At 31.0% G+C, this 24,842-nt stretch overlaps 1 protein-coding gene across 3 annotated transcripts in view; it reads left to right on the plus strand.

The window, feature by feature from the left end:
- LOC118183588 (inactive tyrosine-protein kinase RYK-like) overlaps positions 1-24,842 on the plus strand; it is a 664,551-nt gene that overhangs the window by 412,811 nt on the left and 226,898 nt on the right. Inside the window, exon 1 of one of the 3 annotated variants that reach the window (XM_085815587.1) lies at positions 11,081-11,675. The exons of the other annotated variants lie outside the window; for them this stretch is intronic. Within the exon in view, the coding sequence (XP_085671713.1) occupies positions 11,543-11,675 (133 nt within the window). The 5' untranslated portion in view covers positions 11,081-11,542. Of the gene's footprint in view, positions 1-11,080; positions 11,676-24,842 lie in introns of those variants that run through there. 3 annotated transcript variants of the gene reach the window in all.

The following is a 24,842-nucleotide window of genomic DNA, read 5'->3' on the forward strand; positions in this document are numbered from 1 at the left end:
CAGTAAGAGCTGCATGTTGGAATTCAGGAAAGTTCGAGAACCCCAACTAAATTTTCCAAAAGCCTCTAGTCCATATTTACATTATTTTAAAACTAGTAAAACAGGTTTCAAAAATGGAGGTTTTTGAAAAAAATGGAGGTCTGTTTGATAGTTTCCTAATAAAAAGTGACATAAATTAATTTCTTTCATTTAGAGACAGAGGAGTTTTTTTAATTTACTCTACTTCATATGTATATTTTATTTTCATAACATCTGCACCTCCTGTCTGCGAGAACCGCACACGCGCACTATGGCCTCCTCTGGTAATATTGGTGGCCTCTTTTGGTACAGGCACAGAGGCATAGCTGGAGGTCAAGGGAGGGCACCGGTTCGCGGGCGCAGCATTCAGAGGGTTCCTCGTTGATGATGCGAAATTTTAGAATGAAATGTTTTCCATTCTTGGTAAAGAGGAGAAGGTGAGAAATCTTCAGTTGTCCCCTGGCGCGGAAAACCCTAGCTACAGCTACACTTTCGATGACATGGCATCTACATGATCGTTGATCGCTACATGAGATCTCGATCTAATACTCGACGAATGCTTGAGAAGAAAGATTCCGGCTATTTGGATAAAATATTTCAAATGCAAGTCCTATTTAGAATGAAAAATGTTATTTTGTTGCAATCCTATTTTCATTTGTCGTAAAAGGAAAATGCGCAACGGTGCTTGTCTTATATTTTTAAGCATATTTTTAATGATGCTGAGATTTAATTCGATATTATTGCTCCTTATCCTCGCGCAGTTAGTACATCGACAAGATTCTCATAATTTAAAGCTTTCCAGTTTGTAAACATACTTTACTGAAGACAAATAACGCAATCTTATACACCATTCATTAGGAACAAAATACTCTTCTATTTCCGCACTTTATTTGTATTAAATAAGACATTTATCTCAAACAGAAGGGGGAAAATCTCTTCCAGGTGTTAAAAAACTGTCTGATTTTCTTTAAGTTTATTACTATGAAGTTTTCAGCACTAATATCACTGATTATAGCATTCTTGTTTTAAAGAAAAAATAAACTGTATTTATAATGCAATGGGAAAAAAAAAAAAAAAAAAAAAAAAAAAAAAACTAATAAAATAAAATTTTTTAAAAAATTTAGGGAAAAGTGCAGCTGTTGAAATTGAAGAAATAAAGCTTTTGTATTAGAAGGAAACGTTTAGTGGCAATGAAAGCTACAGGACCCTAATATACCGTTTCTTATAACATATTTAATATTGTATTTTAATAAATAGCTCTACTTTTAATTTATCAATAAATCTGGAAACTTATTATATGTAAATTTTGGAAATAATTTAATTCTATGCTCATTTTATATTTATTGTATTTTCAGGCTGCATTTTTAAAATTTTAAAATTACTCCAAAAGGGCACTTTTATGACTAAATTATTTAAAAACGTAAGGGCTGGAAGATTATAAATCGTATATTTCGTAAAGGCATAATTTTAAAGCAATATATTACAGGTTTTGCACATAATCACTGAGAGCCGGTTTATTCAGCTTCGAACTGTTCTTGCTTTCTTTGCTGAAGCGGGATATTCCCCCTTCCCCCTATAAAATATAGAATGTGAAACTTCCTATTTGATACCATGGCTAAAAAAGAAGACTGGGATTCCGCCTTTGTGTTCGACTTCTCTGAAACTGAGTACATAAAAGGATTTTTCTGTTCGCCTTTCAATAGTCCCGTACTCTTTGAATGATAGGATAACTGGAATGTTCTTCAAGTTAGGCTCCTCGAAATTTCAGCTTTGCAATTATTTTATTAATATTTAAGTTTTTGAATAATATATAGGCTATGTTAAATTATTATTACTCTAGTATGCTTTCTATGTTTCCTAATCATTAACGAAGTGTTTGTTGTTTCTAGTTCTTTAGATTTGGTGTCTTGGTAAAATAAAAAGTATTGCCACTTGAAATTTTTCTATTCATTCTCTCGGCAAAGTGAAATAAATGCACAAATTTTATCTTATTATTAAGCAAATGCACAAGATTCCATGTGGTGTTAATTTATAACCATGTATATAATATATATATTATGAGCGCGTGTCTAAGTATGAGTCTGCAATTCTGAGCAGTGCATTTTAAATATCAAATTTCAAAGTTACGAATCTATAATTTCTGCGAAATTAATTTTTAAACTAATAGACTTAGGATCTTGGATCTTCATAATGTAACTGGTAACTCTAGAAAGTTTTTACCTATAATCAGCAATTGGTATGTTATAGGATCTTCCACATTATATTTAGTACAATTCATATATTAACACATGAAATATGCAAGGTTTATGGTGCTAAAATAAAAGCAATTGTTGTCCAAAGATGTATATAATCTCAGAAAAAACGAAGGGAGAAATTCAGAGGTAGCTTTTCTACTGGTAGTGATCTAAGCGTAGCTGATGCTGTTTTTAACTGCAAGTTAATTTCGATTGCTGAGTACTCAATGAAGCGATACAATCAAATAGGCAGGTTGAGTTACATAAAAGTAACACAGGTGCAGAAAATCAAAATGAAAATGATGGACGATACAATAAAACAGCTAACTACATCATATTTACAGGATGTATGAGAGAATTCGAAAAAACAAAAAGTATAATTCTTATATGAATGGAAATAAATTTTAAATAAATACGCAAACAAGGCACAAGAAATAAGATAAATAAAAAGGCTATTTCCGAAGAGATAATTTTCATCTTCTAATAATATGGTGAAAAGAGTGAGGTCTTTTATATCTAGTTCAATGATGGGATCCTATCCCACCCCACCCCCCAATTTAGAAATCGCATGAAATTGCTGGGGGAGTAGCCCTATCATGCCTGTTTATTATAATGCTGTTTCAGATGCTAAATTCAAATCTAAATGAAAATTGAAATCAAGATAAAACTACATTTCCTTTCTAATCTTTATAATCTGTAAACTTTTTTAACATTTTGCAATTTTAGTAATAAACGCTTCAAGGTATTAGACTGTAATCAGAAGTTTTTAGACTGCAGTTTTTTATACCTTGCCTTTTTAAAATTTTCTTCCTTATGAGTGGGCATGAAAGAACTATACTTTCAAGCGTTCGTTAGCTTACTTGCTTGTAAATCAATAGCTTGCTGTGTGTGTGTGTGTGTTTTTTTTTTTTTTTTTTTTTTCGTGAAACAAATGAATTTCTGACAAGCTCAGATTTTTAACTCGAATTTTTGATTCCATTAAATTTCTTTCCCCCGTCCCACCCACATCATTTTGTAAAGCAAAGCGGCATGTTTCCCATTATACAGCAAAAGCGGACCCCAAACTGTGAAAAGATATGAGCGAATCACTAACTTCAAGTAAGAAAGAGATAAGTAAGAAGCCAAAATTAAAACTTAATTAGGTTTAAAAGTTAAATATTAAAATGTAAAGGAAAATGGCTCAGCTGGGACAGTTTTGTGATGTCGGAAATCAGTCGGGACATCTCTACCTCAGTATTAATTTTAGAAAAACATTATACTATGAAGGCGGGAAGAATGGACTCTTTTAGAGGGGCTGCAGTTTTTCCTAAATCAATGATAATAGTATAATAATTAATCCTATTATTTTCCCATTAATAGTAACTAAATTTATTTATCTGAAGAGCAGCTACTAATATGATTTTTCAGAATTATATTACTTAAAATTTTAAAAAAATTCAAAATGTTATCTATGAAGCATTCGTTGACGAATACTAATTTTTCTCATTTTATTAATGAATCTATCTTTCAGAGATTCTTATCCGAATCGGATATAAAAAGCTTTTAACATGCCTTCTGCAATATAGCTCAGTAAATTTGCATTTAGTTAATAAGTTTTCTTATCAGAAGGTGTGTGTGTGTGTGTGGTTATGGCAAAGCCTCGAGGGCCATCTGCCTAAGGGGTGGGATGCTTTCGTGGAGGACTTTCCAAGGGAAACTGGCTTGTATACACGCTACACATGGGGAAAACCACGGAAACGCCCATGCAGCCAGCCCGTTCACGAGATTCGAACATCGGACCGAACTACCAGCCTACCAGAAGGATAAAAGAAAATAAGCAATCAGAAAATAAGAAAAAAGGATTTTGCGTGTCTTTGAAAAAATTTCATTGCACATGTCTGCATTATATACTTCGTAAATATGAACACCACAAATAACTTCCCAGGAATTGCGTTCCATATTTTCCTTTCCTTTCCAGTAAATAACTTTTTAAACAATTTTTTTCTTAAATATACAAAACAAATACTTCATAAAAGTACTCCGTTTCAAAGAAGATGTGATATGTAGGTTTTTAACTTACAGGTAGTTTAAGAATAATTTCTTAATAAAATTGAAATTGAGCTTACAAAATTCACATATCTTTTATTCTTGGTACAATGTCTTCAGTTTACTACACACATTCCGTATTTTGCATCATTTTCATAAACTTTTGGTATGTATTTATTTTCTTATAATTTAACCATTTTTATTATCTCTGTAACTCTTATACATTATATAACGTTTTATCTATAATTTAGTTTCTTCAGTGCTTCTGACCCATATTATGCATATGGCTCTATAATGTTCTAGCCCCTTTAACTGTAGAAATTAAGCTCTTTGTATTTATTGTAAAATATCTAATGCATGTAAGTGTGTGCCATTTAATTGTCTGTTTATGTTATCGGCAAGACTTGCGACCAGCATTAGATTATTAGTAATTAAATTTTTCGGAAAGTCATACTAAAGCTTTCGACAGCATTGCTGATCGGCACGCTAGCCAACACATAATTTAACTAGACCAACTGGTGATGCCCTAAGTCGCTTCAGCAAAACTATAGTCTGAGTGAAGACAAATATAAAATAATGAATTGCCTAAGCTTAGCCATTTGACTAACATTAAACTAAGTTTGAATTTGAACAGGAGAAAGGATGCAGGAGATCAAAAAAGGAAAACGGCAAAGTGATAGTCAGAAGGATAAATAAAACTTACGAATAATAATAATAATAATAAAAAAGCAAGGGGGTTTTCTTTTTCTTTTCTCTTCATTCTTCCTTTAATCGCTCTTGACAACTCATCTAAAATACAATTCTAGTCATCAAAATCGAAAGCAACTCCAATTACCACTGGCCAATCATACGGTCATATTTCAGTTTGTGGAGTAAGGCTTCCCATATTTGGCGATTATTCCTGAAAGCATTTGGCGTTTTTTTTTTTACTTGAATAGAAATTTCGTTACCGTCGGATATAGCTGCATAATAAGATCTATATTTTCTGTACCTTCTCAGCATCCATGCCTTTATCAATGCACACTTTTCAGAATAACGAAGGAATTGCAATTTGAAAATGAGCTAGTAGTTTCACTGTTATAACATTTATACTTTAGAATTTCAGGATATAGCCACTTAATAGCTCCAGGAAATACCAATAGCAAAGGGAGCATTCACTAGGAAAATTAATACACTAAGAGATTTAAACTTCATTAGCTTTTACTTCAACCCAATTAAATTTCGGACTTAAGAAAAAACATTATATGTTGAAAAACTATTTCAAAAAGGTAATATGAATATCAATAATAATAATAAATAAATAAATAAAATAAACGAAAAGCTCTTAATTTTATAGATGAAGCAGATATGAATTATGTTAGAAACATTGTTTACATTTATAATAGCGATATAAACTTAAATATGATATTATTACAATATATTTGCATACGTTTTTAAATGATTAGTCTCAATGAATTGATTGGAAGTAACTTAAAAATAATGATTGATTGATTAACTGAATTAGGCAAAGTAGCTCGAGGGTAATTTTCTTAAAGGAAGAGATGCTTTCATGATAATTTTCTACTCTTTGATAATTCTGATACTTACCTATGCCATACCAGCTTGTGCCATCACTCTCAAAACTCAAATGAAAAAATTATATTATTTCCAGAACAAGCTGCAAAGAAATATGTATGATCAGTGCGCCATATTTTGTGCTTAACGGTATTATTTTAAATGATTTGACTATACCTGCATGATTGTATTTTAACAAGTTGCCATAACCCCTTTAGTTAGACTTCAACTACAGTTTTTCTGCAATATCTGCATTCAAGTAGTATGACGCTACAGCATTGAATAATTTTAGGATTAAGGACAGAGCATCAGGATCCCAAGCGATGAACATAGACCAAAAGTAATCAATTCTTTTTAGGGCTTCGAGGTTTTCATACAGTTTATCATTTCTTTGTGTTTGGATATATGATTAGTTTATGTGTAAATGGAATTAATTCTTCGTTATCCCCAGTTACACATTGAAAATAATCATAAATATGAACAGCCCTCAGTTTTTAAAAATTAAAAGGGAATTCAGTTGTAAGCTCTCTTTTCAGCTGTTATTATTATTCTTTAAAACAAAAGAATTTGAATGGCCGTTCGAAAGAGTTATTTTAATGTTAGTTGATCAGTAAAGATGCCACAAGTGGAACAACGAAACATTTTACAGGATACTAGATGAATATAGGCTTAGACTCACTTGGGAACGTTGTATACAGGGTAGTCATAAAGAAAACTTCCCTGATAAATGAACTAGCGGCCTGTCCGCTCAACCAATCCAAATAAAAATTCAGATATTATTATCTGAAGGTATGCGCTTGAGATTGTGATGATTTAATAGAATAGAGCGGTTACGGTTACAGTAGCAAAATATCGAAAGGCAACACATACTTTTTTTCCTGTACAAAGTGATCAGCGCATTGAAAAACCATAAATAGTGTTCCAAAGACACGAATGACGTACGACGAAAATTGCCGGTGTGAAACATTTGCAAAGAAAGTATTATAAAGGACCAGCGATAACAAAAGACAAAAGAGGGTGGAAACTTTTATTGGAATTACACGATAACGCATTGCATGCCCCAGATTGTTGATAGCAATGACGAACGTAATATCGTAAGAGGAATCTGTATGTCATCACGTTTTATGGCATCTTTCAATTCCGACAAAGCTCGTGGATTTGACCTGTACACCTTATATTTTAGATTACCTTATAACCAGGTTGGTGTATGGTGTATTTAATTATGGCAAAGTACACTAGGGCTATCTTCCTAAGGGGAGGGATGCCTTCGTGGAGGACTTTTTAAGAGAAACTGGCTCGTATACACGTTACACATGGGGAAAACCACGAAAACACCCATGCAGCCAGCCCGTTCGCGGAATTCGAACCTCGGACCGAACTAGCAGTGTTCAGCGACTTTACCGCTCGGCCGCTGGTGGGCCCTACCTTGTAACCAGAAATTCATCGAAGTGAGGTTGGGGGACCACGGTGGCTACGAAACTACAAGGTCACGGAAGATGACGTTATCTTGAAACGTTGTACATGTTGGAAATTTGTAATTCCGATAAAAGTATCCCCCCCCCTCCTGTCCTCAGTTGTCATTGGTTCTTTACAATGTTTTTCTTTGCAAATGTGTTACACCGGCAATTTTCGTCATACGTGTTTCTTTCCAATACCATTTATGATTTCTGATCAGTTTAAGCAGGAAAAAAAGTATATTGCTATCTGAAAATTCAGAATTGTTTCACTAAAACCATAGCCGCGAGAGCATTTTTTTTTTTTTTTTTTTTTTTTTTTTTTTAAATTAACAAATCTTGAGCACATAGTTTCAAATAAGTTCATATATCGAGGAAGATTTTTTTTTTTTTTTTTTTTTTTTTTTTTTATGATCACACTGTGTTTTCTGTTTGTTTGAAAAAGGGCTATGTAACATGCAATTCTATAAAAATATTTAATATTTTAAATTAGATATTATCATGAATTAAATGCTTTTTTATTTCACTAACTCACTGAAATGTTAAAAAAGTTAATTAATTAATTTTGATGTGGACAGCATATAACCTTCTGCCAATTCCATGTTTCAAATAGCAAAGAACTCGTATCACGCCAAGTAAAGTATCACGTCTGGTTGATCGTTAGTAAACAAAATCTAATTTTTTCTCAATAAACAGGAAGGTTTTCTTTTCCCCCCCCATAAATGGCTGACCCAGCCGTTATAGATGTTGTTCACTGCTAAGGCCAGAAGCGGTGGTCACTTTATTAGGGAGGCATTAAATAGGCAAACCACCGGAGTCTTCTGCGAATGGACAGAAAATTTACATCCATGCCTTCTATGGGATTCTAATCCGTGCTGCAGTTAGAGTAACTAGCAACTTTGTCTGTGCGGCCATAAATAGAAAGGTCTGTAATGTGAAATTTTGAATTGCATGTTATTAGGTGTAATAGGCCATGTGTGGAAATTGATTTATTTAAATTTTATCAATATAATCAAATATGATTCTCCCTTACTTCTTTTTATCAAAAATTGTATTTTATTGGGCAGTTGACTAAGTTGAATATGCAGTTTTAATGTCTTTGTTTCGAATGACACAGATGAGGTTACTTAATATTTTCAAAACGCATTTAATTCCTCTCATAACTATTTTTATAAATAAAATAAATCTGAATTTTGTGATGTTTTTAAAATTAATGTAAACAAGTGTTTTGCAAATAATCTTTAAAATATTAACATTCTCTACATCCTGCAGTAAGTCCAGTAACTTTTTTTTAGAGTATCCTGAGTTAGTGTTTGCGTAATTTATGCAGTGATCCACTCCAGGTGCAGCATTCCTTCTGCAGTGATACAGGTAAAGAAGATTTTCAATTTTTTCACTGTAAGCCAGTTCTTTATCTTGCCATACCCCTTTTTTCCTCTGTTCAATGGAATGAAATCCAGGTTTTAGGAAGATATAATAGTTCACTTTTTTATCTTCCATTCCGGAAAGCTAAAGTATAAGATGTATTGCAGAATCACTGTATACTACAAACTACGATAACGATTCACTAGCTTGATCAGATTTGATGCTGATGTTACCGCTTCCTCGATACAAAGATAATAGCTTTAGCATATTTGTATATAAGCTGCTTTTGACATTATGATCGTCAATTCTCTGTCATTTATCTCACTACCAGTTATCATAAAGTCCCATTATTATTTTCTGGTTAACCTTAAGATACTTAACCATCAATAATTTTTGTTGGTCGAACTCGATTGGATAGGATTAGGTAGGATAATTAGACTGAGTAGGCTTATGACAAAACACTTTACGACTCTCTTGTTTATATGGACAGATGTTTTTATGAAGGACCTTGTGAGAGGAGTTAGCCTTCCCATTTTTGCAGGTTGATTGTCATATATAAATGCATACATTATACAAAAGCTTTCCAGTCATTTCTCTTGGTTCTTAGGAAGTCGAGAAAATGAACAAAATAAACAAAGAGCATTACATTCTTGATTTCATTCCGACAAATAATTCATAAGATTTTCGTAGACACTTAGAGTGAATAATGCTCAAATTTCACTACCTCCTTTGGCCTAAAAAAGCTAAAATAGTTCGTTATTATGCGAATTAAAAAAGTTTTTATTTTTTCACTTCAGCTAAGGAAATTAAAATTAGACATAAAAGCAAAATTCGGCGGGATATCCCATTTCGTGCTTTTCAGAAAGAAAACAAGAACATTTCATTTCATTCAGAAACAATACATTTTTTTTTTACTATTTCTTTGTCAACAGGTCGCAGTCAACATGCGCAATTAACATCTAGCTAACAACGGCTATTACTTAAATCATATATATATATATATATATATATAGCTCTCCTTTCATAAAATTTAATATTAAACTTCGACGCATAAGCGTCAAGCCACATTCTCCTTCTACCTAGAGAACAAAAACCCGAAACAACGGAAACATTAAAAAAAAAAAAAAAATCCTGGAAATTATGCTAAATATTTATTTATTACTTACTTAAACATTAGCCATTATATATGACTAAGTTTCAAATAAATATATTACACACATTATTTGCTCAACATTTTAAGTCTCTTCCACTATTTTTCATACACAGTAAGAATCAGAAATATGCTCCAATCTGATCCTCTCATGTATTAAATGTATCACAGCTAGATGAAATAAGATACTGCCGTTGAAAAATCAAGTCTTGAGACTAAAGAATAAATGCGCAAGCATACTAACCAGACTCAAGCAACTGATTTTTCTTTCGGAGGGGAGGGGGCTATTAGCGATTAGTAATTATCAATGTTACTCCATCGGTGCTATTAAAAGTCCTTCCAGGAGTTTTCATTTCTGGATATTTTCCCATTGAGAGCAGTCGTTTTCCTTCCCCCCATAGCGTTTAAATTCAGGAGTGTCGCATTTAAATTCATACCTGTCCACTCTATGGGCTTCATAATCATTCTAAGCAATGGTAAGTTATTAGTCAGATCATTCCAGACAATTATCAATTGCAGTATGGGTGATTGCCAATACAAATCACATACTGCATCTGTAATTTGCTGATGCACGTTCAGAGCCATTGTGGCTGATGACATAAGATAGAAAACTGTTATTCGATATAAAACATTTAGTTTAGACATGTAACTATATTTCTGTCTCATACTGAAATTACTGAAGGTATGTGGTAAGGCCCAACAAAATATGTATTCTCGTATGAGACAATTATCTTGGTAAATATATTTAATTTAGGATAAGACAATTTGAAAGAAATCACCATATACGGTAAACAATAATTTTAGTTAAAATTAAAATGCATCCATAGAATTTAAGAGATTCACTTGAAGATATAAAATACTATAGCGTTCTGAAGTCTTTCTTCTTTTTCGTAATAAAAATCTTCTTAATGTAAAATAGCAACCTCGACACGATTGAAATACAAAAGTTGGAAAAAATATTCATTTAAATGATTTCGTTGAACAAAGGGTTAAAACCACAGCGATAACGAGATTCTAACATCATTTTCGTTGTACCTGATAAGGAATATCCTCAGGGTAAGATCGGATCGTAAGATTAGTCTACAGAAAAATATAACTATTGGCTGTGTCAGTTTTTCCCCCTTGTTTCTAGTAATTTACGATATAGAAAATGTCAAAAGTTTAATGAGGGGCGCAACTGAAGAAGAAATAAGAGACCGCTCCTAGGTTTGGCGATCAGACGTGATCATGATCTGGCGACGAGGTAATTCCGCCAACGGCCATTCGCGGGTATACGCCGTAACCTAGCAACCCGGTTCACCATACCGGGCCCAGCAAGCAGCTGGAGCGCTTGCGAAGTGGATTCTTGGCCATTATTTTTCCTTTCGTTGTCAAACGTATTAGGTGTTTTGTGTCTTCTAAAGATTTAGAAAATAATCATTTTGAAACTCACGTCTTTATTATCCGTATCGAACAGCTTAAGAAAGAGTTTTTTTCTATATGTGATGATTTTCTTGTATATTTTACGTTCCATATAATGAAGTGTGTAGCACCAATGTTCCAAAACACCTAAATAGTCATAGATTTCAAAAAATAGCATTTTTGCATTTGTGATGACTCTAATATTCATACCAGAAAAGAAAAACAGCATGAACGAACTATGATGTACCATTATACTCAATTATCTACTGGACGAATATTTCACGACATACCCAGGGGCAACAGTTTGCACACAATGTAATATTGTCAATAACGAAGTATCAATGGCCCCTGATTTTGTTATGGTGCGAATGCTAACAGCACAAATAGTACTGAACCTATGTCTTTTACTTTTAAGAGATGTGGCAGCGTCTTTTAATTTGTATCTAAGGCCTCACGAAGTAAACAGGTTGCTTGGTATGTTAAATTTTTATTGCATTTTTGTTTAAAAAAATTTCGATCATATGATTCAATTAATTACGATGATGCTTAATTAATAATGATGAATCTCTTTAGTTTTTTATAACCATTGAAATTCTAATTTTAGTTCGTTATAACCATTGCAATTCTACTTTGTATTTGATATAATTCGTATAATTTTGTATTCTACAAATGCGTTGGTTGTTACAATTAGTTAATGTTTGATATCCAAGAAATTATTTGATTGAAAACTTCTTGGTGCTGCCACTCAACATTTTGTTTCTCTTTTTCCTATATATGAAATTCTTCAAAATAAGTATGCAGTTTAAATTAATAGTAAATTTTTTTCATTCTGTAGCATTTCAACTTCAAAACTTTTAAATAATAGATACATTTAGATACCGAATTGTTTTAAAATATCATTCTTTAATCTATGCATTTGTGCTCTTATGTACGATTTATTTTAGACACTGTAGAGAAAAACAATAAAATCAGCATTAGTTAACCCATTAAAAGCAAAATATTAAACACAATTTGTATGGAACTTAAAAAATTTGCAAAAGATTTTAATTACCATTATTGAATACTAACGGCTGTAGATATAAAAAAATGCAGTAAATTAATTTGTTGAAAAATTATCTTATACTGCAATGTTTCATTTACTTTTTGCTTGACAAAAGAAAAGATTAAATATATATCATTCAGTCAATCAGTTTTTATTGTCATTAGTTGAACTACCTGTTTAAAGCTTTAAAGTTCATATCGTCAGTTTATTCATTAGAATTACATTTGCTACTTGATTAACTTAACTGCTCATTAAATGCAATGCTTTTCAGTGTAACATCGCGAGGTTATTTTGAGGATTATGATTTGAGATTTATTTCCTTATTTATGATTGAATTGATTTATTATTGATGTTCAGATTGAAGTTTAAACATAAGTCCGATTGTAAAGTTAGATACTGCAACGTCATTTAAAAAAGGTTAACAGAGTTAAAAAAATAGTATTAAATGTAATTTTTTGTATTTAATTTCATTATCAAATTTGAAAAGAAAATTTTATCTTGAAAGACAAAATACAAGTAATTGATTTTTTCTTTATCTTCTAAGAAGCAAAACTTAAAATCTTGCTATAGAAAGTTTTCCATTCTTTCGTATTCCGTTCTAAAATTCAATGTAGTATGTTTATGTGTGGAATGCAGAGAGAAGAGAATCGGATGAAAATGATATGAAAGAAAAAAAACTCTGTTTAACCAAAATACAGCTTAACTAAAACCATGTGGGGGGGAGTGAAAATAACATCGAATAAATGAGTTAGAAAACCAGTCACCTCAGTTTTTTTCCCTAAAACGACTTAATTATTATCATAATTTCGTTTTTATATGTAAATACTTTATAAGAAATCAAAATTTTTAAGGAAAATAAATTACTGCAATATAATATAAGTTTCATGGTGAACAGTGAAATTTATTTAAGACCTAGCTTCCAAACTATCTTGAAGTTACTTACTGATAAAATTACTTTTGTTAAAATTTGCTTAGTATAGAAACATTTTACTAAATGGTACTCAACTACCAAAAATGGACGCATCAAGGATTCCAATAACTTATGTAAGAAAAGCTCTACATTCTAAATGAGTTACTGGCATTTTATGAGTAAATTTGTCCGTAGTGATCGTACAGATAATGTATGTAAAAATTGAAATTTACGATTTATTAAGAATTTTTTTCATTTTGTGTTTTTATTACTTATGCTGATTTTCAGGGGCAGGGAGGATGCATATTTACACAATAACCGTAATGCTTTTTACTTTCACCATATATTTTTCTATGTTCATGCCTGGAAAGTTGGAAAATACAATAATAATAATGAAAATAAAATTTAAGAATTATTTTATAGGTAACAATGTATATTATTTCCATTAATGATTTAAATAAAATATGAAATTTAAAAAGGAAATTTTGAAGTATAATTTATAAAAAATATGTTTTTAATAGAATTTATTTAAAAAATGGTATTAATCAAAATCAAGTTATTTTCAAGTATTTCTTTTTCTTTTTATCTTTTTTGCTTTCTTTTCTCTTTTTTTGTTAACAAACGTTCCTGGTCTTGGATTATCCAAAAAGCAATATTATCCGAAACGGCTGTGCTCCGGTTAGTTTAAATGAAAGAGAACCTACTATAATATAAACAGATAAATAGATTTATTTTATTTTATTATGGCAAAACATACTAAGGCTATCCTTAAATGGGGGAGTATATAAATTTGAATTTTTATATTTAAGGGAAATTAAATATTGTGATTTATTATTGTGAATTATTAAATTAAATATTGTGAATTATATTTAAGGGAAATTAAAAATGTGATATTAAATATAAAAATAAATATTAAGCCTGTAGCCAAATCTTAGAACTCAACGAGTTAAAACTTCAATATATTTATTATCCTCTTAACACAGGCAAATCTTTCTAATGGATGTTCCCAATGGACTACCACTGATGACCCGATAAAAGGATTAAACAGCGGAATTTCACGCAGTGTTCTGTATTCCATTTACAGAATGTGATTAGTATTTCTATCTGCCACAATAACAAGAAAATTAACTGTTCAGATTTGTCACAATTTTTTTTTTTTTTTTAAATTTCCTGTGCTTTCTTGTAACTGAAATATTTCAATAATAAGACCCTGCTGAATAATGTAGTCTGTTCTTTTAAAAGTTAAAATGCTGAAACAAGATTTTGGAATGAAATTATATCAATGGAGTAATTAAAATAATCGTAATTTGATCGATTATTGAAATTAATATAATTCAGGAGAATAATCTTAGCGACATTCGCTGATGGTTCAGTTAATGAAATATATCCAACAAAGGTATACTAATTTTAAGAAGCTTACTTTAGCAGTATCTCAGATCTTGTCAAATTGTCAAATTCTGTTTAGAAAATCAAAGCACTGTAGTATCTATTGACAGTCAGAAACGTCTTGGAGTTGGAAATTCAGAGATTTGACCTACTTGCAGAGGATTCATAATGCTAGGTTGATACTGAAACGGTTTAAATATTGTTTACGTCGTCAATTAAAACTGCTTGCATATTTGAGCGGATATGTTAAGTTTTACCGATATATCGATACTTTATGCGAACGTAATTCTGTGCCCCGACTGGGCCGTTACTCGCTCAGTAAAATAATGCCTGATTGGCCAGCGACTTGAGGATCAATGAAATGAGTGAATGAGGTTAAATTTTATCATAGTCTGTTGTGGAATTTACATTTCACAGAGATAAACAGTACATGCTTTTTGATGAAATTGTTTTAGACTTGCAAAAGTAATACAAAATTTTACTACCGGTTTTGAAGCTTTACGAGCTTTGCAAACTAAAAATAATACATCTGCAGAATGAGTCAGAAATATGGCCATACATTTGATCACAAAGTGTCTAATGATAGTATTGTGTTTAACGGAAATGACATTGCCACTATAAAGTCATATTTCAACTATAGGGTCATGTCAGTCGCCTAACCGAAAATACCAATCAGTTTTACTCTTCACCATTTCAAATGGTTATGTTACTGCATGAGTACTGCTGCGAGTTGTTTTCATTTCTGGATATTTTTCGATTTCAAGCAAACGTTTTCTCCATTCGCTCTAGTCAAAACAACGTTGTTAAATTAAAATCATGTCTCAACAATCTCACGGCTTCATGATCATTGTGGGTAATGATCAGTTTCACCATGGGTGGCTACAAACGCAAACGTCTATATTGCAGTAAGCTGCTTTCATGTTCAGAGCTATCTTGTCAAATGATTCACATTTGAAATTTAAAAAAAATCAAGTTTCAAATTTAATAAATCATTGCCAGTTTTTCTCATATTATTGACAATCATTGATCAATACTCACATATTTATTTCAATCATTGACATATTTATTTCAATAGTATGGCCATATTTGTAACTCACCTGTACATTAAAAACGCACGTGAACTCTTGTCTTCAAGTAGACACATACCCTTTTATCTTCAGATACGTGATAAACTATTGTAAAGAATCAATAAATGGAAGGAAAATTAATGGAAGCGAGGACCTTTAAGCACTTTGTCAGCAACTTATTTATTAGAATGCGATTATTACGAGTTTCAAATATTGCTCTTCAAAACAGTTGGTGTGTAGTCTAAAGATCCCAAATTTCTTTTGTTTGAATATGCATTACGGTATTTCACCTGTTCGAATATTTCTGAAGTATTAAATAAAAATATTTATGAGAGTGTACGGTTTTCAAGTGCCATGGTACATAGGGTTTAAGTTCCGTCTAATTTCAAATATCACTTAAATACCGATTACCTGATCCATTTTCAGTCTGTAATTAAACTTTCCTCATAAACTTCCTTCGTGATAAGTTCACATTTGATATAACCATATTTGACCTTCTTCCATACTTTAACACAAATAGTTCTCATAACCTAAAACAACGACTGCACCCAGCGAAGTTTAGTAGTTTTTAAGAAATATGTTAGTTGCGATCTACTCTGATGCAGGCAATCCAACTGAAATGTGTGACGTAGCTGACATTTATAAAAACTATTAAAATAGCTATATCTTACCGTTAAAAACTGTTTCTAAAGTATCAGTTCTTTGACTAAGAACGAGAAAATGTCTTTAAATTCGATATTAAAATTTGAACGGTAAATTGAAAAATTTTATAGTTAATTAGTTTATTTGAAAATAAGAAATCACATAAGGCATGTGTGCCTAAAAGAAGGGATGCCTTTAGGATTTTCTGAGGGAAACTGGCTCGTATTTAAGTTTGAATCTTTGAATCCGGGACGAACTATCAGTGTCCCACAATCTTATCACGTGAATGCGAGCCAGTTTCCCTTAGAAAGTTCTTCACGAAGGTATCCCTTTTCTCTGGCACACAGCTTTTGAATGACTTGCCGTATTTCTATAACCTAACCCAAAGCTCTTATTCATTTAGCCTATAGTGGCCGAAAATTGCTAGTAAAGTTGAGAATTAAATTTAATAAATGTAAACTACATTATAATTATACACTGATTCTCAAACGCATTTCTTAATTTCTATGCCAACAAATGGGAAAATGGAATTATAAGCAAGTAAAAAAATAATAATAATAATAATAATAAAATAAAACATTAAAATGTATCTAACAAATATTTTTTAATAATTGGTTTATTTAGCAATAATAGTATTTCTATTTAAATTAGTTACTTGATGAATGATTTAGAAAAATATGAACCCCTAAAACTTCCTCCGTTCTTAATGTAATTTTAAGTCGTATTATTACATCACTATTATTGGTAAATAAAATAATAGAAATACACGTATTCCTCGTCTTGCGATGCGATGGTGCATTACTTTGGATCATGCTAACAAGGGCATCGTATAAAATATCTAAGCTTAGAATAAATCTTTTAGCATCACTACCATTATACGTAAACTGCGACTTATTCCGACCCACAGCATAGTTGCTGTCGAGAAAAGAGGGAGCAGAGTTGCCAACTACGATCTTTAAATAAATCTCTTGATCTCCCAATTTTTAACTTGCTTAATTTAAATCATCTGCTTTAGATCAACTAATGATAAATCAGCAGCTGATTAACTCAGATCAAAACAAAATCAGCTCAGATCAACTGCTGATTGCTAAATGTTGAAAAGAAATGACATTAAGAAAATTAAAAGCTTAAATGCTGAAAGAGGAAAAAAAAAAAAAAAAAAAAAAAAAGCTTAAATGCTGAAAGAGGTTAAAAAAAAAAAAAAAAAAAGAAAACATGTATTATAACTTTTAATGAGAAATTAATTGCATAAATTCCACCGTGCCCTTAGTGGTTTTCAGAGTAACCTGTCTGATTAATTTTTATTTTCACACGATTATAAGCATTATATATCAACTGAGAATTTTATTTTTATAATTTTTTAGAACTTTGATAAAAAAACTTTTTTTTAATTTTCAGAATTTTTTCAGTGCAAAATGTTAAGAATATTACGAAATATAATAAAATGAAATATTAAAGTATGATATATATTGTATCAAAATCATATAATAACAAACTTACTTCAAGTCTTGCATTACAAAATGACTTCAGATAGTTGGTGGTTATTAGGAAGGAAAGAAGGAATTTTGATAAAAAAGTGGATAATGGGCTAAATAAATAAATATATATAATTATTTAAAAAATATCAACATTTTAAAGTAGTACAAGCCATAATATAATAAAACAAAATATATCGAAACTTTTCGCGATCTGTCTAAGTTATTTCATGACGCATTACTTTGGATTGGTCTACCCTACATAAATTGTAACCAAAGGCCTGTAGTTGAATAAATTCATTTACGCAAATTAATTGTTTAATATCTTATATTATTAATCATTTGCACTGAAGGTGGAAAATAGAATGCGGATATGAATATTTATCTTTAACATGCACAGTCAAAAACACAGTAAATAGGCTTAAATTTTTTTGAAGCATTAAATTTAAATTGCAGGGCGTTGCAGTAAAAAGTTCATCAGTTTCTTTGTTCTTCTGAAAATGCATCAAGTTTCATAGTAATTCATAGTTTGGTACTGAAAAAATTTATTATTTGCCTCCTGCGTACAATTGTCTGTATATGCTATGGATATCGTACGCGCTTGCCTTTGTATTTATTTACATATTCCAGGACAGGTTAACACGAGAATTCTAAAACTGGAAGATTTGTAATAAATACTCATCGTTTTAAACGCCATCGTAAGTCGAATTTTTTTAAATAAAGTCGAAAGTCGAGTTTAAAAAATATTCGTGTAACTTTCTCCGTTCTCAATGCGTTCAGAGAACGAGCTATTCTAAATTTTAAAATGAATTCGTTTACTTCTTATTAACAAAGTCAAAAGTTCGCAAATACCTCCGAAAGTCACGCCGAACTTTTTCCTTCTAAATGTTGATTTCATGCCAGCCCAATACAAGAACAGACTAATCACAGCGAAACAAACATGAACTAACATTCAGTCAACAATTCCGCTGAGTGTGCCGGGCATTCGCATTAATTATTTAAGGATGATTTAAGACTTTAGTAGTAGAAGCAACAATAATTACGGGCGAGATTCACTTTTCAGAGAAATAGAAATAAAGATATCTTATTAGATATTGTAATGTATTCTTATTGGAATATAAGTTACTTTTAAAGAAATAATATTGTGTTTTCTGTAGACTACAAGTGTTTTCCATGACTGTTTTTCATTTGTTATGTTCTTACTGTAAACACGTGCATTGGAAATTAAATTAATCGCATACATTTTTCCCCTCTTGAGTTTCGGACGATAAAATTTATATATAAAGGGGCGAAATACGCAAGGAAATGTGGCTAAACGGTCGTTGAATGTTTTAAATATAAGTTATAATGCAAACTTATAATCAAGAACATTAACTATAAATTCAGATTTAGAAAGTTTTAGAAGATACATATTTATATTAAGATTTGAATGCGCCTGAATCTGAACAATCATTTTTATAATCAATATTGATGGATGATAACACTTTTTGGTGAAATATTCAAAATTACTTGGTACTTAACACTGAATTTTATAACGATGTGAGATTAGAATTCTCTTAATTTTTAAGCCAAAAGAGCGCGCCCTTTGCTGTCAGCTGTTTAAAAGTCTTTGCATGTTATCTGATATAAATATACATGAAACATTGAAACAAAAATACATGCATCTAAAGTAAATTACTGTCTTTTTCTGCGAATGAACCGTTATCCTAACTATCACAACTGAAATTGTTCCAATAAGAAATATAATGGGATTGTTTAGCTGCGTAAATTTAATTATAGGAACAGAAATTTCAATAATTAATTAAAATATATAAGTATATCATCTGATATAAATCTTTATTTCTTCTTGTCTCAGTGGTGTAGTGAAATTATACCCTTCCTGCAGGAGTTTAGGCCTCGTTTCACATCTTTCCAAGCGAAGAGAAGACAACAAAAATTGTGAACGCTGATCCACGAAACAATTATTTCTGCCCGATCCTCCGCAGGACAAGGCAAAACAAAGAAAACCGTAACCTGCAACAACATCGATAAGGGATATGCAGTTCGAGTAAAAAACTGGACAAAAGTAATGATTCGTGCTCTTGAAAAGACAGATAGTTAGCGAAGACACAGTAGAAACAAAAGAAGAGAATAGCTTTGGAAATTATACCCAGAGTTTTGTGTTCGTTTGTAATTTTCGCTTTTCTTTTTTAACGAGTTGGCAAAATAAAGCTAGCGCAGCCAAGAAATGGAATCTTTCTCTCTTTTTTTATGTTCTTACTTTTTAAGTAATGTGCCTTTTTTTATATATTTCTTCATCAGATGGTCGCCAAGACTGCATTTCACACACTTAAATAAACAAATAAAAAGTGTCCTCCAAATAAAGTAGAAAAGTACTAAAACAATTCTTGAGAAAGTACTTGCACATTTTTTCTTACGCTGCTGGAAATCGTCTGCTGTTTGTGCTTTTCTCTGCCCATGTCACTGCTTTGGGGCCTGCAAGGAATGAAATGTGGTGGGGATGCTGGGGGTGGATAGACCACTTTTGAAGGAGAGTTCAGGTGGAGACTTCTTCATTTCCTTTCCCAACGTTATGTTCGATTGGAAGCAGTGTGGAATGGACATCCGTTCAAAGATAGTGCATACTTATCCATATTAGATATATTCCCTTCCTGTCTTAAATTGATATTTTGGCTATTAGGGGGATGTCTTAACAGAATCTTCAAGAACATGGGTTTGGTCTTTTCGGCTAGTACATGGCAGTTTTTTTTTTTTTTTTCTCCTTCAGTGAATACAGGGAAACATTTTTTAGAGATAAGCGATATAGTTTTATAAATTCACAGATTGTTGTATTGCCTAGAAGTATACAAAATTTAAAAAGAAATGTCTATGCCATGAATGCGCGAAATGCATGTGAATAATTTAATTTATTGTTTGTTAATTGTATGCAAATGTATTACTTAAAACAAAAAACCTTTCATTTCTAATATCCAATATTGATAGTACTTATATAACACTTACACTATTTTGCGTATTATAAAAAAATAGGAAATACGAACCAGTTTACTTCACGAAGTCTTCCATGAAGGTATTTCCCCTTAGCCAGTTAGTCCTCATTTCCTTTTTCATATTCAATAAAATAAGCATATAAGGGGGAAAATGTAAGTTCTATCACAGATGGCTCCTTTAACAGAAAACATAAACCTTGGGTATTGACAAGTTAATTCATTTTCTCTTTCTCATGATTGCTTTAAAAGATTTAATATTCTTTGATATACATTATTAAAAAAATACAGAACACTATATGTACATGATATGCACATTAAGTGTTTATCGATTATTTAATAATGATAATGCTAAACAGCAGCTTGTTACCACAGTTCTAAGAGGGCCAGAAATTATTCATGGAATGTCAACATCGACAACTATGAGCATCGCAGGATTATATACACATATGCAGTCTATGTTATATGCAGAATTTTTTATTTTGGTAATTTTAAATATATTCTTCAACTCCATATATCAGTAGTCCTCGAAAAAGTGTAGATGTCATGAGAAATTTCTTTAGGGAATTTCCTTGTTACTTCCTTGTACGAAGTAAAGGAAGTATTGTAATCATAAAATATTCCGGGTGCCATATTTCAATGAAAATATCCATTTTGACCGCTATCGAATGCATTAACGAGGCTTTTGCGTAACATCTGTATGTAAGGGCAGAATAAAGGACTTCACCCCTCAAACAAATTATAAAACTGATTTAAAATGGATTGAGAGGAGATTTTTTCGTAGCGTTTGTATATATCTCGCATAACTGAAAAACGAGTAACCTCAGAAGGTTGAAATTTTGTATATAGGACTGGTATAACATGTAGTTGTGCATCTTCTGTTTTGGTTGCAATCGGCTGCACCAAAAGCATATATATATATATATCTATATATAATGTTGTATGATCTTAAATCCATTTAGTGCGAATATATATATATATATATATAAGCTATAAATAGTAATAAATTGCCTAATACTTGCGCAAAAGCTGTAATGGATAATTGAGTATATTATCTCCTTGGAGAAAGCTAGAATTTTAGTTTCATGAAGAAACTTAGAAGTATTTAAAAATGAATCTTGAAAATTAAAAAAATATTAAATATGAATCATGAAAAAACTTTTTAAAATGAAAAAGTAATCAACAAACCAAATAATTATCGTCATTGATCGGAAATTGGTTGACCTTTCAAGGGGAATAAACCAACACCTGATCAATTAACAATAATTAATAAATGCGAAGTTTCGTCTTTTACTCAAGTAAGAATTATGATGCCAAACTGGTAAATTGAGTTTAAGCCAGTTAGATCTGAAAGTGAGAAGAATTTAAGTTAATGTATACTATACAGAATTCGTTATGAATGTGGCAGTTCCATTTAGCTTATTAATTTTTTTAAGTCGTGAGATATTATTACCAGAGTGAGTAGCAATAATATTTTCTTACTTGAGTAAAGTAATTCTCAAAGGAGATAAGATATTCAATAAGTATTAATAAATCTATTAGTAAATAAATTATATATATATATATATATACACACATACCCACTCTATTACTCAGCCCAGTTTTTTTACTCTTATATGTTAGTAAATTGTGTATTTTTTGCTCTAAAAATGATTGAATTATGTTGTTCTTATCTTCCGGTTAAGGTTTTTATTCCTTTAGTTAATCTGCATGTGATTCAAAGTTCTTTAAGTGCGGCTAAGCCTATTTTTTTTTTAAACCATAGCAGCCCTATTTGTTTACATTTAATTGGAAGTTAATTGGAGTGAGCAGAATTGTGAATTAAGTCTTTCTGAACCTTCAGTGTCTTTTTGCAAAGTGGGACCAAAAGGAAACATTTACTTTTGTGCAGCGTGAAATCTGCCTTCTTGCATACAGGCCGAATTGCTTGTTTTTGTGTACAAACTCTAATTTTAATCGTAAAAGCTGTTTTTTTAAATTGTTTTAACTGTATTTATTGTTTTATATTTTTCTATTCTCAATTTTTAATGAAAATATTTTGAGTTTTTATGTATTTTTGCCTTGCCGCGAAGTGAGAACTGAAGTTATTCAATGAGAAATATATCTCTAATGAAATTCTGGGTAATAAATTTAAATGAAATGCAGGAAAAAATGCGTATAACTTAATATTCCGTACAAGGAAGTCATGTGGTGCACACATCAGATTTTTTTCTCTGTTTCACAGAAAGTATGCACATGTGCTTCGTAAAAAATCGTATCTACGCGCATGAGACTAAATAAGGAAATAAAATGCTTTAGATACTTAATGATTAATTTCTCTTGAATAGTCATAAGATTAAAATGGTTCAAAACCATATTCTTAAACTCAAGGAAAATTGTATTGTGCATGAGCTAGGAAGTCTCAACATGTAGTTGCGTGCACCTTCGGCAGTTAATTGGAGTATATTTTTAAAAATAACTTACTGTCGCTCTGCGTTACGCACTAGATGCCGAAGGGAATAAAAGTAACTGAGAATTATTTGACAGTTTTGAGCTGAAAATAATGAGATGCGTCGAAACATCTGCATGATAAAGCTTGCCCTTTGCTCCGAAAATTAAAGTTTACGGCGCCGGCGAACAAAATTTACATCGATTTCTACCGATAAAGGTAGTTGGTTTAAACAGAATTATTATTCACTTTATTCGGCGTAAAATAGCTGTCAAATTTTAGTAATAAATATTGCCCGGAGAAGAGATAGAGCACTGAATTCATCATTTTTGTCGATCCATTAACGTCGACAAAATGCAACAACGTGTTAGAAAGATTTTAGTTAATGAATTCTGGAGGTACGCGTTTATGCATAAAGGAGTTGATACTTCGTTGCCATTTATTTTTACAGAAGGTGTGGTACTGATAACAGTAACTGAAAGGGAAAAATTTTCTTACTTTTGATTCTTTCATATGGATCTTAACTGCATTAAAACACTGATTAATGATATGGCAATGCTAGAGTATAGAAATATATAAAATATATAAGCTTCCGAAATCTATTATAATGCAAACTTCCTTGTGAAAATGCAAAGATCCAAAGAGCTTTAATAAGTTTGGATTTTTGCTAGCATATATATAGGCGTAATTAATATTAATGTTTTTAGCAAAATGTAGAATAGTAGTATTCTATTCCCTATTTATTGACATTTTTTTAATATTATACAATTTTTCTGATCTAAACTAAGGCAGTCAAATAATCCTCTTTTTATTTTCTTAATATCTTCAGTATTTTACAAGGATTAATAATTATGTTATGAGGATCTGAATTAAAGCAAGAAATTAAACGATCGGTCGAGGTACTTAATCCTATATTCGGGTGCTCTCATGTAATTAGACCGGAAATGTGTTTTGTTTGTTAATACATTTTAAAAATCTTAATACGATGACTTCTTAGTCCTTATTGAAGGAAACAATTAAGCATATATATATATACATATATAAAAGTAACCGATATTATACTTTCATTTGGCATTCATATTCCCATAGTAACTTCTCATATGCTAATTAAGACACAATAACACGCCGAATAAATACTAATTCAGAAGACAAAAATCAGCGTTATATTTGTAAATATAACGCTGATTTTTGTTGTTTGTCTTCTGAATTAGTTCTCATATGCTATTAGTAAATCCCAAATATCCACGGTAAATTTTCATTTTTATTAGCAAAATCGTGTACTAATTAATCACAATAAAACATACATTTACGGCTGGTACAAATATATATATATATATATATATATATATATATATATATATATAAGCAGTAAAAGGGGATTAAAAAGATCAGTTGGTTTGATAAAGTAAAAAATACTTTTTAGAGCTAGAAGAAAATTTAAGAGATCCTAGTGTAATATTTTAAAATATTTTGAAATTATATCAAGCTAAAAAAGATAAAATAGGATTATGATTTCCCATCATACAGCAGATTATTTCATTTTCAAAATCTGGCCCATTAAAGATGAAGAGATGGTTTGTTTCTTGATTCACCTCTCCGAATAACAAACAACGGACTTAACGAAATTCGATCAATAATAAATTTGTTAATAAAAATAAAAAACACCGCGCCTCAGACTTCTTCAGTCTCAAAGCTTAAACTGAGAGG

Source organism: Stegodyphus dumicola, chromosome 4, assembly GCF_044657685.1.
Source record: "Stegodyphus dumicola isolate Sdum_Otavi_A_Nest chromosome 4, ASM4465768v1".
Lineage (NCBI taxonomy): Eukaryota > Metazoa > Arthropoda > Arachnida > Araneae > Eresidae > Stegodyphus > Stegodyphus dumicola.